Raw genomic sequence first — 18,051 nt, forward strand, 5'->3', positions numbered from 1 at the left:
GGCTATGCTCTGTAAAGGATGTAATTTTCACGATATGGTTCTAAGATCTCGATCTCAAGCAACCTTGAAATTTTTCTTGCTGTACCGAAACCGAGCCGCATGTTCTAAGATGGCTATGCACTGTAAAGGATGTAATTTTCACGATATGGTTCTAAGATCTCGATCTCAAGCAACCTTGAAATTTTTCTTGCTGTCTTTATCCATTTCCGAGATACAGAGGTTCAAAGTTACACTACTTGCACACGTAAAATCTTTGTGAGGCGAAAACGCAGCATGGAGAATATGTTGTTAAGTGACCCCGATAGCAGAAGGGTTCTGGGAGCCCCTGTTGTAGTACTGAAGCACATGAAAAATGTCTGTGCATGTAAATTCCAGTCTGAGAATTAAAATTAGTTTTGCGTTATTTCCACTTCGCATCAGTAAACTATCAAGATTTTAATGATCCATAAAATTGTTTTCATATGAGTGGCATACACTGCTGTGGCAGCGGAAAGGTGTGAACCAGCAGAAAAATGCTCCTATCGGAGTACAAAAAAGCGAATATGCTCCTTTTCAAAAGACTGTCTGAAATGTGGAGTACCAGCTGCCTCATTCTACCTTCCTCAGCACCATTAAAATTTTTCCTAACTATTTTGGCATATGAACATATTAGCACTTTTTATGCTGAGAGAGAAGAATTCAGTGGCGGTGGCAAAGAGACGGAAAAATGTTAAATACTGGGGGCTAGTAGACAGTCGCTGTGGTACAGAAAGAACGAAGGACACAATGGCTGTGTGAGGTAAACAGAGGGACGTAGTGACAGTTGAACATAGTTGACAGTGACAGAACAGTGTCAGGAAAGGAGTGAAGGAAACAGTGCTGAGGAGAGAGTTGGGGGAGGGGGGGGGGGTTAAAGAGAAAGAAGAGAAAGAGAAACTGGAAGTGGGTGAGAGTCAGTGATAATGAGAGACAGAGTCTGTGACAGTGAGAGTGAGGAAGAGAGAGACAGGGAGAGTAAGGAAGAGACAACAGCAGTGAGAAGGAATGAAGAAGATAGTAGCACTAAGAGAGAGCGAGAGAGGGACACTGACAGTGAGAGCATACAGCAGTAGCAGTACAACAGGACGTTGCAGTTTATGGCTGTAAGACAATGACAGACACAAGCAGGTAATGATAATGAGTTGGCAAGATTGGGTGAGAGGGATATGATCGTTTGTCTGTGGAATTTTAGAACGTACTAGCATGAGAGTATTTGTTGTTAAATAACAATCCGTGGAAATAGATTAATGCAGTGTATTCGTGTATATTGTTAAAATAATGAGCTGTGGTAATTGTTTGACATCGTAGTGGATGAGTATGGGCGACTTACAGCGATGGAATAGTGGGTGTGAGCGAATTATACTTAGGGGAGCTTGTGGGAGTGATAGGTGAGCTGCATGTTACAAAAAGAGCGAATATGTTCATATGCCAAAATTTTAGAAAAAAGATTTAAAGGAACTTGGAAAGAGACAGCTGGTACCCCACTTTTGAGTCAGGAGCGTATTCCGGTTTCTCGTGCTCCGATCGGAACAGTTTTCCGATGGTCAGTATTTACTTCATTTGCAGATTAATAATACAACTATTACAAGTAGTACGTTTTTAGGTTGTTAAGTGCCTCCAAGTGTGAGGTGCTCAAGCAAGCCATTGATGTTTATTTTCCACTGGGCAGCGGGTGAGGTATTGAAGTGTGGATGCATGAAAGCAAAATGGAAAGTCTATACTGACAGACTTCGCGGTGCAGTTACGACCATTTATAACATATCAGATGGTAAATTACGTGATTTGTTTATGGGATGATTCTTAGATCCAGAGAAAAACAACTAGTACGCTGAAGTGCGTCCATATTGAGGTACCAATGATCTGATACTAGCTTAAGCCGAAACACGTTAAGGTGTATAATTAAGAGAACAACTAAGAAGCAATCATAACTGCAAATTACATTAACTGCTGTAAGCACCGCATGAAGTCTCGCTACATCTTATCTCGCCAAATTCACGTGTATGGCCGTACCATAGACCTACAGATTTCTTATGTGCTTCTGGTACTAGTATAGGAAGAAACATGTAAGTACAAAAAAAAAAGTTAAAAAGCAATCGAGAATGAAAATTACATTACCTATTTCATATGTTGCGTTAGGTCTCCCTATTTGGAGCAAGCTCCTGGGCGAATGTTCCAACCAAGTGTTTTTGGCGATTTTTATCATTTTTGACGAAGTACCAGAATAGCACACTTCCCACTTAGAATCAAATAACGGCTGTTTTACTATGCAGTAACTATGTTTCAGTGTCTTCATATCGCAAAGTCATTTTAATGAGTGATAGAAAGAGCTGTTTGAATTCCTCCAGATCATATGCGCGTAATACAGTGAAGATGAGAACTGGCAGTTTTTATGTGTTTCAACACCAACCCCAACTATCTGAATCATATATTCTTCCCTGGGGGTAGTTGGGTGTGACAGGAAGGGCATTTGGCCACCCCTTAAACTGGCTGTATGCTGCCTAGCTGTCAAAGATGGGGTGTCTAGGCAACCTGCTTCTCGGATCGTTAGATGGCAGCATTTTTCCGCTGGTTCACATTTTTCTCCTGCCACAGAAGTGTATACCACTCACATGAAAGAGTTTCATTACGAAATAAATCAATGACAATACTTAACTCTGAGAAATACATAGACGTGTCGGAAGCAATGGGCGACATGCAGTTTAATCAATGTCCTTCAGTATAACGATTCCAATACAAATGAGGTAATACAGTGGCTACTTCTTTCCAGGTCACTGGTCTCGACGCTTCTCTAGTACTAGACGTAGCCAGTCGACACTCCGTCTTCAGGCCACAAGTGGCCCATCGGGACCATCCGACCGCTGTATCATCCTCAGTTGAGAATGCGGATAGGAGGGGCGTGTGGTCAGCACACCGCTCTCCCGGTCGTTATGATGGTTCTCTTTGACCGGAGCCGCTACTGTTCGGTCGAGTAGCTCCTCAATTGGCATCAAGAAGCTGAGTGCACCCCGAAAAATGCCAACAGCGCATGGCGGCTGGATGGTCACCCATCCAAGTGCCGGCCACGTCCGACAGGGCTTAACTTCGGTGCTCTCACGGGAATCGGTGTATCAACTGCGACAAGGCCGTTGCCTGGCCAGTCGGGGACCGCACTTATGTTTTCTTCTCCTAGAGGCCGCTGCTGCCGTATTGTCGTCGTAGAGAACGGAGTGTGCTATTGGCTGACGTCTCCCTCACAGCCCTCTTCGCTCTATCGGTCCCGACTAGCGATGCTGGCGCTTGAGTACGCCGTAACATAACTCACTATGCCGACCCTCTGCCGATACGGGATAACGGCACAAGAAAAAGAAGGCTAATCACAATAGAGGCATACATCAGTCTGCTTCGTATCTAGTTTAGAGCTCATATAGCATGGTGATTCATCATTAGTATAATGTGGCTTTAGTGTGATTTTTTGATCCCTCCTAAAAGAGCACAACTGTCCCACTCTTTGCCACCGTATATTTTAGGTCTGTTACAATTTACAAGCGGCTGTAAACGTGATAGTGTGACCATCAGTGCAACAGCTCAAATCATGTAAAATATGTCAGATACTTCTCACATGTCAGTGTTCTGGTGGATGCTTGTGTAACTACTTATTGTGCATAATAACATGATGGGATGTGTCTGGAATCGTACGTTTGTATGTGTGTAACTATTTTCGTGCATGCTTGCGTGTAGAGCTGCTATTTATTTTTTTGGCATGTATATTTGGACGTGCCCGTTTTTTGTGTATGGTTGTGTGACTCCATGATTATGTGTTTACGTACATCAGTCTCATTGTATGAGTAACGTCTTATACTACAAATATTACTACGAAAGCAGTACTCTAAAGGCGGAGACATTGGGGAAAATACCGAAAAAATAAGGAGATAAAACATTTAAAAATATTGCCAACTTTGGGACTTCTTGCGGGGACCTATCTGGTGGTGAAATATTGTAAGGGGACTGTCCGAAATGTTAGCATATGTCAAGAAATCTAATTAGTCCAACTTGAACTTTCACTTATCATAAGTGGGTAATTCCAAACAAAGCTTGAATCTCACGCTGTTTTCATATGGAACAACAAACCTATTACACCACCTAGGATGTTGACCGCCAGTTTGATCCAAAGTGTGGTCCCGGCGGAGGTTCGAGTCCTCCCTCGGGCAAGGGTGTGTGTGTTTGTCCTTAGGATAATTTAGGTTAAGTGTGTGCAAGCTTAGGGACTGATGACCTTAGCAGTTAAGTCCCATAAGATTTCACACACATTTTTTTCATCCAAAGTGGCGTGGAAGAGGACATGCCTTCTGTTTGCACTTTTGTAATGAAGTACCACTGGGCTGTGCCCGTCTGACTTCTAGGAATGCGCTAGGGGGTTCATGAAGATGGTGGTTTGGTTTTGTGTGCGTGTTTTTGTGTAAATGTTTGTTCTGTGTGTGTGTTTGTGTGTTTTAAATGTCCCTAAAGTGGCGCGTGAGGGTTAATTTAGGTCTCTTATGTTGAAGGTCTGGATGTTCGCAGCCTAAATTTCGAATGAGGTGATGGGGCGATGTTTGTGTTCTCTCATAAAGTTTGGCAGATTTTTCCTTTATGAGGGAATAGATGGTGGGGTGTTCTAAGAAATCTCTGATTTGTGTGTTGCGGACGTATCTGTCAGCACCTGTTATTACCCGGAAGGTTTTATTTTGTAGCCGTTGTAGTCTTGAAAGTGAGGTACCTGACGCCATTGACCACACTTCCGAACCATACAAGATGACCGGAAGCATGAGTTGGCGCCAGAGAAGCATTTTGCATTTCAAGGTGAGTCCTTCACCCTTCAGAAGAGGGTATAGTTGGGACAGGAGCACGCACCCCTTGTTTGCCGCTTTCTTTATGTGTTGTGTCCATGTGAGGCGGTTGTCGATCTCCATCCCGAGGTATGTGATACAATTTCGCCAGGCTAGGTCCCGACCACCAATTGTTAGTTGTTGGTCTGGAAGTTTTAGCCTGGTTGTGAAGTATATGGCCTGGGTTTTACTCGGATTGATTTTAATTTTCCATAAATTGCACCACTGCGTTATGGAGTCGAGGTGGGCTTGCAGCTTTCGTCGTATGAAGTCCAGGTTGCGGCTGCTCCTGTAGATGGCAGTGTCGTCGGCGTAGAGAGCGATCTCCCCGCCGACCTGCTTCGGTATGTCGTTCGTGTAAATGGAGTATAGGACGGGGCCTAAAACCGAACCTTGCGGAACTCCGGCGCAATCGGTCGCATCTGGCTCGTTCCTGTCCCACTTCTTACGAAGAAGTGACGCTCCGCAAGAAATGAGTGAATTATCTTTATGATATGTTCTGGGCACCCTATGTGGTCTAGTTTAAATATTAGGCCATCGTGCCAGACGCGGTCGAATGCTTTCTCTATGTCCAGGAATACTGCTCCTGTGGATTCTCTCTTTGCCCTGGCCAGACAAGCGTGCTCAACCAAGCGCAGGCATTGTTGGACTGTGGAGTGCTCAGCGCGGAATCCAAACTGTTCAGGCAACAGGATGTTGTTGTCAGTAAGGAATTGCTGGAGGGTTGCGAGTATTAGCAGCTCAAGGATTTTACTCATGCCAGTGAGTAAGGAAATTGGTCTGTAACTTTCGGGTAGGAGAAGGTTTTTGTTAGGTTTGGGGAGGGTGATTACCTTAGCAGTTTTCCACGCTGAGGGGAAGTAGGTGAGTTTTAGGCAAGCGTTGAAGACGCTTGCCAGAAATGTTATGGCGGGAGGCGGAAGGTGCTTTAGGAGTGGGGTGCGGATACGGTCAGGGCCAGGAGCCTTGTGGTTTCCCTGTCGCTTGATGAGTGCACTTATTGTCGGCTCGTTAACGGGCACGAATTCTGTGTTTGGGCGCGAATTTATTATCTGAGTCACTCGTCCGATGACTATTCTTTCCTGCCTCTCACTCTCGTCATTATCGATGACGTGAGTTCGGAACTGTGACTCTTGTGATTTTGCCATTATTCCCGCCTTTTCTTGGTCTTCATAAGCTAGACCGTTCTCGCCGTGGAGTGGCCTGTTCTCTCTGGTGGGGGCTTTCCGCTGCCGGGCTATCTGCCAGATCTTGCGTTTGCTGTTCTCTGTTTCGGCGGTTTGTAACATCTCCTCCCAGCAGCGGCTCCTGTGCTCCTGCAGTCGGAGTTTCACCTGGTCCTCGAGCCTCCGCAGCAGGCGGCGGTCAGCGGGGTCGCGGTGATGCTGCCACTACTTTACGCAGCCTGCGTTTGGCGACTATGAGGTCCCAGATGTCAGGGGGCAGGTCCCTGGCGCCTGGCTCTGTGGTGAGGCTGACGCTTTTAGCGCGAGCACAGGCGTGGAGGACGTCTGTGAAGTTCGCTATAGCGTCGTCTATTTCTCCTGTTGTCTCCATCTGCGGGATTTCCTCCACGTGCTCACCCACCAGGTATTTATATCGGTCTCAGTTTGTTATCACTTCTGTTTTTGCCATCCTCCCGGCGTCGTCTTCGACACTGGCTATGTCCAGAACGACCGGATTATGATCGGAGTTCAGCTCGTGGTGCACAGTGACCGCCGCGTCGAGAGCGAAGTTTTTTACGACAAAAATATCCAGGACGTCTGGATTGCTTGTCGTGTCTGCGGGGATGTGCGTAGGCTCGTCGGGTGCGATGACGCTGAGGGCGGCACGCCGCTCAACGAGTCTATGCAACCCCACGCGACTACTGTTCTCGGCGCGGCAGCCAAAGGCCCTACGCTTCGAGTTGAGGTCCCCTCCCACAATTACACGAACGCCAGTACCTAGCAGAGCCTGAAGGTCCTGTTGCAGTATAGTGGTGGCTGGGGAGTGGTACGCGGAGATTACTATGTATGTCGAGTTTCTAATTTTGATTTCTATACCGGCCGCCTCGATGCTGGGTGTCTGAGGTAAGTCCACGGTGCGAAAACACCGTCTGCCTTTCACGAGGATCGCCACTCCGCCACGTGCGCGGCCTACGCGGTCGGTTCTATGTATGGCATAGTTACGGACGGAGAAGCGGTCCTCGGGCTTAAGGTGGGTCTCTGTCAGGCACACAACATCGATGTCATGCCGGTCGAGAAATTCTTCTAGTATCTGCTTTTGTGGTTTTACGCCATTGGCGGTAAAGTTTAATATTGTCAGTTTTCTGGATCTAGGGGGATCCATTAAAAGAATCAAACAATGACATAGCACCCTCAGCGAGGGCCATGAATTTGCTGAGGCCATCAGGCGCCGCCCGCACGTGCGCCATGGTGTCCCTAATTGTGAACATTACATTTGCTAGGCTGAAGCCCGCAAACAGTTGGCGCAGCTCGTCAAAGACGCCCAGCAGCGTCCCTGGCTGCTGGCCAGCAGCCGACTGAGGCGGCGCGGCAGCTGCGGGCGCCTCAGTGCGCTGGAGGCGTGGTGGGGGGGGGGGCAGGTGGCGGCAGCCGTCGGGGCGCGTGGTGGGGGAAGCGAGGGAAAGGCCTCTCGCCCCGGTGCAGTCGCTCCGCAGCTGCTGGCGGCGGCAGAGCCAGCTGCCGTCGCCTTGGCCGCGGAGGCAGGCTGCGTCGACCCCGCAGGAGCGGGAGCGCCCCGCGACAGCGCCGCGCCGTTTGCCGACCGGGGTGGACGGGTAGACATTAGCTGTATGCGTGTGGGGCAGCGGCTGTAGTTCGCCGGGTGATAGCCCTCACACAGCGCGCATTTTGCTGGGGTTTTGCGGCTCTTTTTGCACGCGTTTGTCAAGTGCGGTCCGGCGCATTTGACGCATTTTGGGGGGTGGTGGCATTGTTCCGCAGTGTGGAACAGCTGTTGGCATTGGTGGCACTGAACAGGGCGTTCAGGCTGTCGGTACCTTTCAATGGCGACTTTACAATTCATGAAAAGCTCGGTCCTTAGGAGCTCTCTATTCTTTTCGTCTGGGTGAAGGATCACCTTGAATTGCGCACGCTTTTTACGTCCCTCACCGGGGTTGTTGGAGTCAGAGGCGCGTGTTTCTTGTTTCACCTCAATAACTCTGTACTTGCGCTCAATGAGCAGCTCTTTTGTTTCGGCGGGATCAGTGTCTCGCGGGAGACCCTTAATCACCGCCTTATATGCGTTCTTTTCCGTTATCGGATATGTGTGGAAAGGGATTTTTTTTTGCGCGAAGTACTCCACAAGAAACCTGTAGTCAGGGGGTGTCGACGGTTGAAACTTCACTGACGACCCTCTACATGACGTATTTAGTCCCCCTTTTAATTGTGGGGCGACCTCTTTGATGAGTTTCATGGTCCCATTTTGGATGGTAGCAATGATGGGAGGTACCTTCTCCCGTCTCTGTTTCTGTTGCGCTTGCGCGCCGGAGGTCGAGGGACGGGCAGGCGTCGCTTCGACCGCTTCCGCGCCGTCGGAAGCGATCGGCGCGAAGCTGTTTGAAGTGGGGATGTTGGCTACAACGGTTTCCCCCCCTACTTCCATGTCATCGCTGTGTGGGCTCTCGTGTTCCTCAGCGAGCCGGCTTCGGGCCGGACGCTTAGGTGCTGGCATCACGTCCGTTTCTTGTAAGCGTGTTTTTGCCTTGGTTATGCTTGTTGCGGATTGGCCGCGGGTACCCAGGGACTGGGTGCCGCAGCGGGCTGGGACTTTGGGCTTACCCAATATGTCTGTTCTAGCGGTCCTAGAAGCCTGACATGCACTGCCAAGGGGCACTGGTTGCTCGCTCGTTGGCACCGTTAGGTTTCCCTGAGCAGTGCCAGTCGTAACATTGACTACGCGCGGGTTACCGGGTAGCACCAAGGGCCCTGACGTAGGAATTTCCCTACTCTCGGGGGAGCAGGGAGGATGCGCTGCGGCAGTGTCTGAACGAATCACTACGGAGGCAGATCAGACGACGACTGAACAAGAAAACCACGGCCCTCGCCGCCACCGCACCGCCAGTAGACCGGCAGCAGCTGAACGACAAAGGGACCAGGCCCGCGTCACCACACGACAATAATGCGGCGCAATCGCAAAGCGTGCGCACCCACACACACGACAATTTTGCTTGCATTACGCATGCGCAACGCACACAACAATTTTGCCCGGCTACGGCAAGCGTAGCGCGCTCGAAGAATCGTCCGGCAGCGTGCAGCAGCAGCGCGTCCGCACTCGACCGGTCGTCCCCCTCGTGGAAGAGGGACGAGAGAGGAGAGAGACGACATTGGTGGCAGAGCCAGGACCTGACCTGAAGAGCTGTTACCTACATAGTATCTGTTGCCATTGTGAGTTTGTAGTCTCAGCTATTACGCATAGTTGTTGGAACGACCAGGTACGAGCAGAAACATTTTACTGTTCTGACAGTAAGCTTTCTGACAGTAGGTCGTAGAATTTGGCAGTATCGGGAAAGATTGTGATAGTCACATTTTGTCTGTCTAGGGCCAGCTGTAACATTTATTGAAGCGGATGTCGTGTTACAATAGTTGGTGAAGCCTTCTTTTGCCTAGAAAGTTATTTGTTGACACAAAGTTAATAAACTGGTTGTGGAGTGTGTTGGGGTTTCAGTGCCGGAAGAGCCCTGCCGTGTCGATAGTCGGAAAGAGACGTGGCAGCGATCATGTGGAGTAGTCATACGACAGGTCGTTAACTGCAGTGTTTATCGTTCCGCAGCTACTTAGGAATTAAAGCTGCACCTTCCCTCTGACAGGCGTGCCGTCTGGGGCGCCTTGCCACGGTTCGAGCTGCTTCCCCCGTCGGAGGTTCGAGTCCTCCCTAGAGCATGGGTGTGTGTTGTCCTTAGCGTAAGTTAGCTTAAGTTAGATTAAGTAGTGTGTAAATCTAGGGACCGATGACCTCAGCAGTTTGGTCCCATAGGAACTTACCACGAATTTCCAATTTCCTTCCGACTGCCAAATAAACATCTTCAGCAAATTAGTGAAATAAATTGTTCCTGACGAAGCTGAGGAGGTAAAAATAATATAGCAATGTTAACTGTGGCTAATTTTGATCCTGAATAACCTTAATGTTTGATTTGTGGGGCGCTCAACTGCGCAGTTATCAATGCACCTACAAATTCCCAATCTTTACACAGTCCAGTCTCGCCACTTTCACGAATGACGATGAAATTATGAGGACAACACAGACACCCAAGCCCGTGCGAAGAAAATCCCCAACCATACCAGGAATCGAACCTGGAACCGTGTGATCCAGAGGCAGCAATGCTAACCACTTTTTTTTAAAATCTCATTTTGTTCGATTTTGTTCGTTGCATCTGCTCGGGGCGGACGTCGTAAGACATTCGTTTAAGTTCGTTGTTGATCGATTAACTCAGTTTTTTTTTATTACAGAGGGCAGCTAACCCTCTGACCGAACACGTTGAGCTACAGTGCCGGCACCATTAGGTGCCACGAGCTACGGACCTGAACAACCTGGAAAAGTGCTAGGGCTACTGCAGGTTTGTTACATGCCAGGGGCCATGGCATCGTCTATACCTCGAATGCACGGCGTCATCAATATGGAGGTGTTCAGAATTTCCAAATACTGTTGCGCTGAATTTTCTTTTTCTTTTTTTTACATGACAAGATTTTACGCTATTTAGCTTAATCTTAAGTATATTTCGATAGGGAAATACTATGGTATTGGTAATATTTGTCTTTTGTAGGCAATTTGAATGTGGGAATAGGTGATGTGAAGGTGCATTGTGCTTCACACTAAGTACAGTAAAGAGATCAAACAATGGTCATTCAGTTGTGCTGCTAACCTATAGGTTAGATCATCACACCCGACGTAACACCAGTACTGTCAATGTCTTCATGTAGTTCTGATAAAATCACGCCAGTTTATGCAAACCTTGGATGAATCTCCCGTATTTTGGATACGGTAATACTGCAGTATTGTAAATATCATTATATGTTGTTGAACCTATCACAGATTTCAGATCATTTGGATATTTTCGAACATAGTTGCTAGTCGCTATCTTGGATTTTTTCGAGTTTTTGACCTGAGTTATTTTGATCGAACTGTTTTGGAATTTCCCGCTAGCACAACTGTGTCCCATCCTCGCTATCTTGATGGCACCTTGCCATTCAGGGTGATGATGGCATTGCCCCTGGCATGTAACCAGTACACACTACCACTTGCACTTTTCTAGGTTGTTCAACTGCAGAGTTCACCAGAAGCAACGTTGACATACTATTGTAATTGTCAAAATCTCGAGTTCTTATTCAGATCTGCCACAACAAGGAAGCCAATAATGTTTTACGCATGGTTATCGTTGAAAGAAACTTCGTTTTCAGGCTGCAACTTATATCGCCAGATATTATTTCGAGCTCTGGAAATTTTAGCATCTGCGACAGAATGCTAAAGGTCAACGCTTCTTGTCTCGTCTTTTTATGTGTAAACTACATGCACTGACAAAAGCCTACTTAATTACTACGAGTTATAAGAAGGGTAATATTTGTGACTTGTCTACATTCAATGTGGTATCATGTCTTGAAAAAACCTACCTTGTGGGCGAATTCCATAGCTCGTATGACACTGATATCGGTGCGGAGCAGGTGTGCGATGGTCACGTTCTTCAAGTCAATGATGAAAACGTCTCCGAGCGAGTAGTCATCAAACAACATCATATCGAAGCATATGGAGGCGACCTTTCCGTAATCGACCCACAGGACCCACTGAGGGTCTGGGTCGATGTGTGAGTCGACGTGCACACGGTGCAGCTGCCTGGTGAGGCGAGGCGAGGCACCAACACCACCTTCCTGTCGGCACAGTGCAGGCACAACAGACAGTGGTTGTCCACAAAATCTCAGAATACTGCAGGTGCACTTAACTTAGAAACTTTGGTGTCTTTAGTCGTAGTTACACAAACGCCTCACCAGAGTTCTCTGTGCGACCAACAGTCAACGACAGCTTCACAAATTTCTGAGGGACACTCTTGTTAAATGTCGTATAAAACTACAATAAAAATCACAATCAGTCCCAAATATTAGTGTTTAATATTCAAAACACGTGACTGCGGCTGGAAGTTTATTAAATAGTCTTAATAAACACTAATTTACTCTGGAGACTCTTCTCATTGCAGATGCTAACTCCAGCAGGGCTACTTGGTCCTTCATTTTTGTCATCACGTCGAGCTGCTTTTACACATCTTCTACGTGATCACTGTGATATAGAGCTGCTTCAGTCCATGTTCCCCATCTCATGAGGATTGGTTCTGGATGTAAACGAGTATCTTGCATAATATCCGCAAATAATTTCACTCTTGATGGCTCCTTTACATACTTTTTTTTTCACAGACGAAATTAAGGCATTTACTTCTGGAAAATTCTGTCGAATTTCCTCTTCCATCTGGCATGAAGTGCCTTGGGATAAAATACCTACAAAGCTCTAGCAACGTTAATCATGTCTGCTGCCTCAGCTCTAACTCTCACCAAGAGTTGTTCCTCATTTTCTTTAGAAGGCTACAAGACACGCCATGCATCACGAACAAGCATGGCAATTGTTGAATGGTTTGTTTCTTCCAGTATTCTCGAGACATTGACTTGAGGTATTCCTGGTTCAGACTGATCCACAAGTAACAAACAGTGTGAGCTGCCGATATCGTCCCATATTTCTTGTGTTACAGGAAAAGAATTAATTTATTGAAACTTATTAAAGATCACTGGTGCAATTACGTCTCACTTTTGTGGGAAGATGTTTAAGAAATTTATAAAAAATGTTTATTGATAGTCAACTGGGCGAAATAAAGCTCCGTGGCACTAGAGGCTATACATAATTTTATGTTATCATATTAAAAATATTGTTGTACAGTAAAATTAAACGTCTCACATAACTGACAGGCTTGTATAAAACTCAAGATGTTATGGAGCGGGGGGGAGAGGTGGTTGACAAATACACGCACACACACACACACACACACACACACACACAAATTAATTAAATAAATTTTTAAACTTACTTCTTTATAAACTTTGGCAAGGTAGCTTTTCTTTCATCAGGAATCTCTCATTTGGAATATTTTTCCAGGAACGTTCGAAATTCTACATTAAATAACTTATTTAAAGGAATTTTGGCAGAAACTAATGCTTTGCATATATCTTTAGAAAATTTATCACTGCTATCCTTTCCACTTCTGCTCGCAGAAAATGTTGCTGGTGAGGTTGTTTGGATCTTGGAGACATTCTTATTAATAGGATTTCTTTGAGCAGCTGCTTGTAAATGTTGTGTTATCTGAAAATTTTTGTGGCGGGTTAACTACAACAATGGAATGTGATTTTTTAATCAAATAAAAACAGCAATCCCTTACACTTGACACAGTGCAACATTTTCATCTGTTTTTAGAGTTGGACTTCCATCAATCCACTGTCGAAGCAAATAAGCTTTAGTTTATGAGCAGCTGTTGAGCGACAGATTTTTTACACTATATTAGAAACCGCTCATTTTGGATGGGTATGACTCCTCATATTTTGGCTCCTTTTATGGGTATAGAAACATAGTACGTAATAGTCCTTCTACACAAGCAGAGCAATAGAATAGAAATTTGTTTGAATCTTACTCTTCTTCTCAAAATATCATGATGGAATATTTCTATTTCAAGAATTATTGCTAAAAAGTAAAATATATGTAAAAATTAGTTAAATATGCATTAATCCATTAGATATGCATTTATATGCACCGTCATGCAAATATGCAAATATCCGAATTCTACGTTTATGAGTTATTAGATCGATATACCAATCATTAGTGGGGGCAAGGAAGGAGGCCACGAAAAGGGAATGCTAAATATCATTTTCGCACTCGGGTGTCGACTGTACAACAGCGATTCACTGCCTAATTCTTTCTACTTGTGCAGCGACGCAGAAAACATGGTCACTAAAACGTTAAACTGCAATCACCCATCTCAGGACACCAAAGGTTTGACCATAGGTACAACTCTGAAGGACTGTAACTTGAATATAGATGGAATCTCTAAAAGCAAATCGTCAGCTTAGAATGAAAGCATCGTATCTTAGAAACACAATGCGTGGTTTTCTCCCATAGTATGGTTGAATAACAATATACAGAGCTCCTTTTTTTTACCTTACTAGAGCGCAGAATATAGGTTATTACCTCCCATTGGTTTACGAACTGTTCGGATACGACGTTTTCAGCTAATAAAACAAGAAAAAAATTTTAATTTTGTTTTGAGATACAAGGTTTACATTGTATGCATACCATATACGTTATCTTACGACGGACATTTCATGCTATGTAAAGTTTATCCATTGTTAATATGAGTTTCTTCTGTGTATAAGTGGCATAAATGTATCTTTGTCAACTTGTACACGATGTTATGACAAGTAGTTCGTCGCTATGTCTGGTTTTTTATAAAATTACTCTATGATTTTATTTCTATGGTCAGCGCTACATTCAGCTTGGCACTGGTTCTCTTCGAATAGACAACGGCATTGCCGAATACGCCTATATGCGATGAGACCACTATTATATTCAGTCTATGTGCTCACCTTCGTGAGTCTTCTACTAAAGTTTGATTTAAATGTATGACATTAGCTGAAAATTCTGAATATGTTCACTAACATGCATATTTATGTTAATATGTATATGTTTGCCTTCGTCAGTTCATTTGTACAATTTATCATTTAGATTCTGTCTGATGTTGATATTTTGGAATGTGTAACGCTTAATAAAGAACCGTGCGATCAAGGCCTGTCTATATTTCAAAACTGTGACAGACTGTTTTGGATAAAACTTTAAATGACGATATCTTTTTTCTCTGTGATCCGATTTTGATGAAATAAAGTTTACATGTTGCCCCAAGCTACGCTCACGTTAATTGTGAAAACCCCATGAAAGTTCGTCTAGTAGTTTTAGAGATTAGCGTGTTCAAACAAATAGACAGATAAGACAGTTTTAGATAAAATTTTCGATTACGATACCTTTTTTCCTTTCATCCGATTTTGATGAAATAAATCCTGTTCGTTGCTCCAAACTACTCTAATTTCACCTGTAAAAACCCAATGAAATTCGTCATGTAGTTTTGGAGACTAACGTGTTCAAACAGAGGAACAACAGACGCGAAGATTCAGATGAAATTTGATCTGACTTCGATGAAATAAAGCCTATACTTCCCCACAAGCTGCGTTCAAGTTACCTGTGTAAACTTCACGAAAATTCGTATCGTAGCTTTGGAGACTAGCGTGTTCAGACGGAGAAATAAACACAATGGGTTTAGATAAAATTTTGAATAACGATATCTTTTTTCTGTCATCCGAATTGGATGAAATAAAGCCTATACGTTTTCCCAAGGTACATCCATACTACCCGCGAAAACCTCATGAAAATTCCTCTAGGAGATGTGTTCAAACAGACAAAGCGAGCAACATGACGGTTTTACACTTTCATTATTAATATTCACAAACATTATTACTCTACAATGATACACCAGAGACCATGGGTTTCTTATATCAAACTACTCAGAAACATTCTTGAACAACAAGCGAACATTTGTCATCGGTGTTGGATTTCACCTTGTATAAGGAGCCAAATGAGTGGGTATGCAGTATTATATACCTACTTCCTTAAAGTCGGTCTGCTGTTGGATCACTGAGTATATTCGAAGCTCATATTCAATTATTTCCCTGAAGAGAAACAAAATTTTGGCCATAAATGGTCAGAGATTTAGGAAGCATAGTTTGTACAAAACTCATCTCTCATCTTCACGCACGATATCATATGAAACATAAAAGAGCCAAGGTGATTTTATCAAAATGAAATTTTCACTCTGCAGCGGAGTGCGCGCTGATACGAAACTTCATGGCAGATTAAAGCTTTGTGCCGGATCGTGACTAGAACTCGGACCTTTGCCTTTCACAGTCAAGTGCTCCACCAATTTTTATCTCATTTTTTTTAGTTACCGTTCGTTGCAGTTGTTCGATGCGGACGTCCCATGACACCTGTTCAAGTTCTTTGTGGATCTGTTCGCCAAGTTTTTTTTATTACAGAGGCCAGCTAACCCTCTGACCGAACACGCTGAGCTACCGTGCCAGCTCCATCTGAACAACCCAAGCATGATTCACGACCCGTCCTCACAGCTTTGGAAAGTAAGAGACGAGGTACTGGCGGAATTAAATCTGTGAGGACAAGTGTGAGTCGTGCTTAGGTAGTTCAGCTGGCAGTGCACGTGCCTGCGAAAGGTTCCGAGTTCGAGTTTCGGTCCGGCACAGTTTTAATCTGCTATGAAGTTTCATGACGATTTTACGTTTCTAGATTGCCAGAAAATTTTTGACAGCGTATCATACTGCTTATTGTTCCTAGAATACCGAACTGATATTGAAATATCCGACCGCCTGGAAGACTTTTTTAATTGTTAGCAACTAGTACGTCCACACGGACGGCGAATGTTCATCACAAACGAAGGTGACATCAGGAATGCCAAAGATAATTGATCTGTTCTCCATGTACATAAACTATCTGTTGGATGGGATTAGAAGCGAACTGACGTTATCTTGGCTGATCATAGGTTATAACAGATGGAGCACACTTTCCTGTGGAGCTAGGCGCTCATGTGGAGTTATGCTGAGCTCTTTTACTGTAATTTCATTGGGTAGCTAAGTACCATCACATATCATGGGAGAAACCGCTGCTGAAAATGCTCACTGACAACTTTTCGAGCAATATATCAACTGTTGCTTTCTGTTTTTCCAATTGCTGTTGGACTACATGAAAAATTCATCTGTTCCATTTTTAAAAGTAAAACATCGAAATCAACAAATCAAATGCCTTGCTGAAATTACTGTAAAAATGATCGATTCACATTCGTTCGTAGCTTTTCACAGCTCGTCAACAACTTTGACTATATTAGGAAGCTCGGAGGCTCTTTAGCAATAAGCCCAAAGTTAAGGTGCCTAACGTTCTTTAGCGACTGCAAGTCATCACATGGTTAGCCGATTATTAAACCGGTTGTGGACAAGATTTCCTTCAGTAGTTTTTGATTGGCGACTTGTAAGAGGTGCAGAGGGATACAGCTTCTGATCACCAGTGTGTAGGTGAACTCTATGCTTCAAACCGTGCACCAGAAGTCCCCACTGTGTTTGGTTCGTTCGAAGCATCTGGCTGCACAGCTCGGTACATCCCTTTGGCTGGTAGGTCGAGTGTCAGTGCCGGTTTCTTCCTTCTCCCTGTGTCTCCCTCTGCAACTCATCCTCAACAGCACTGCCTGACCACTCATCACAAGCCGATTATGTAAGATCAGTCAATGAAATGTATGTGGTTTCGAGCATTTAGTTCGAAAAACAGGAACTCACAGACGCCGCTGCAGATTAAAATTACGTGCTGGACTGGGACTCGAATCCAGATGCCTACCTTTCATGCGCAAATTCTCTTACTGATTGACTTAAACCTCCACACGCTGCTGTGGATTGAAGGACTCAGTTTTTAAACAGTGCTCTAGACGAGGCTGTTCCAGCTATAGTGCCCGCTGCCAGGGGCGGCCAAGTGGTTCACGCATGCGCAGAAGATGTGCAATATGGCCGCCTTGTGGGTAGCCAATATTAGCTGCGTCTGCCGTGAGCGAGCTGAGCGGCGCTTCCCTGCCCGCAGACTGTGGCTAAACCATTTCCTCAAAATATCCTTTATTCCAGTAGTAGTAGTCCCACACAGTGAGGGTGGGCTGTGCCCACATACCTCAGTCAGTGAGAGCACTTCCCGACATTCCACGCTGGAGTGACGGCCACGCACACAGTTTTAATCATCCAGGAAGTGTCGAAAACAGTGCACACACCGGCGCATAATGAAAATTCCTCTTGAAACCAAGAATTCTGATTTTACTTGGTTATTTGAATCTCATACACTAGATATTTTCATTTTAAAATTACAATGAGCATATGAAACCACGCCACCCACACATTAAGCTCTACAATCAACAAGTTAAAGTATACAGAGCTGAAGTGAAACTGGTGAGTCAGCTATGATAGTCCCTTTAAAATACATGGTGCAACAATCCTGTAATTGTCTCTCATTGCAACATAGAGGGTTGAAGTTTGGCTCAAAAGTGCCTATGACTCTCCTCTGTAACTGTGCAAAAGTG

At 44.9% G+C, this 18,051-nt stretch overlaps 1 protein-coding gene across 1 annotated transcript in view; it reads right to left on the reverse strand.

Moving 5' to 3' along the window:
* Window positions 1-18,051, reverse strand: part of LOC126263590 (uncharacterized) — a 96,229-nt gene that overhangs the window by 53,364 nt on the left and 24,814 nt on the right. Inside the window, exon 2 of the mRNA XM_049960683.1 lies at window positions 11,471-11,725. Coding sequence (XP_049816640.1) covers window positions 11,471-11,725 — 255 coding nt within the window. The remainder of the gene's footprint in view (window positions 1-11,470; window positions 11,726-18,051) is intronic.

Source organism: Schistocerca nitens, chromosome 6 (genome assembly GCF_023898315.1).
Source record: "Schistocerca nitens isolate TAMUIC-IGC-003100 chromosome 6, iqSchNite1.1, whole genome shotgun sequence".
NCBI lineage: Eukaryota > Metazoa > Arthropoda > Insecta > Orthoptera > Acrididae > Schistocerca > Schistocerca nitens.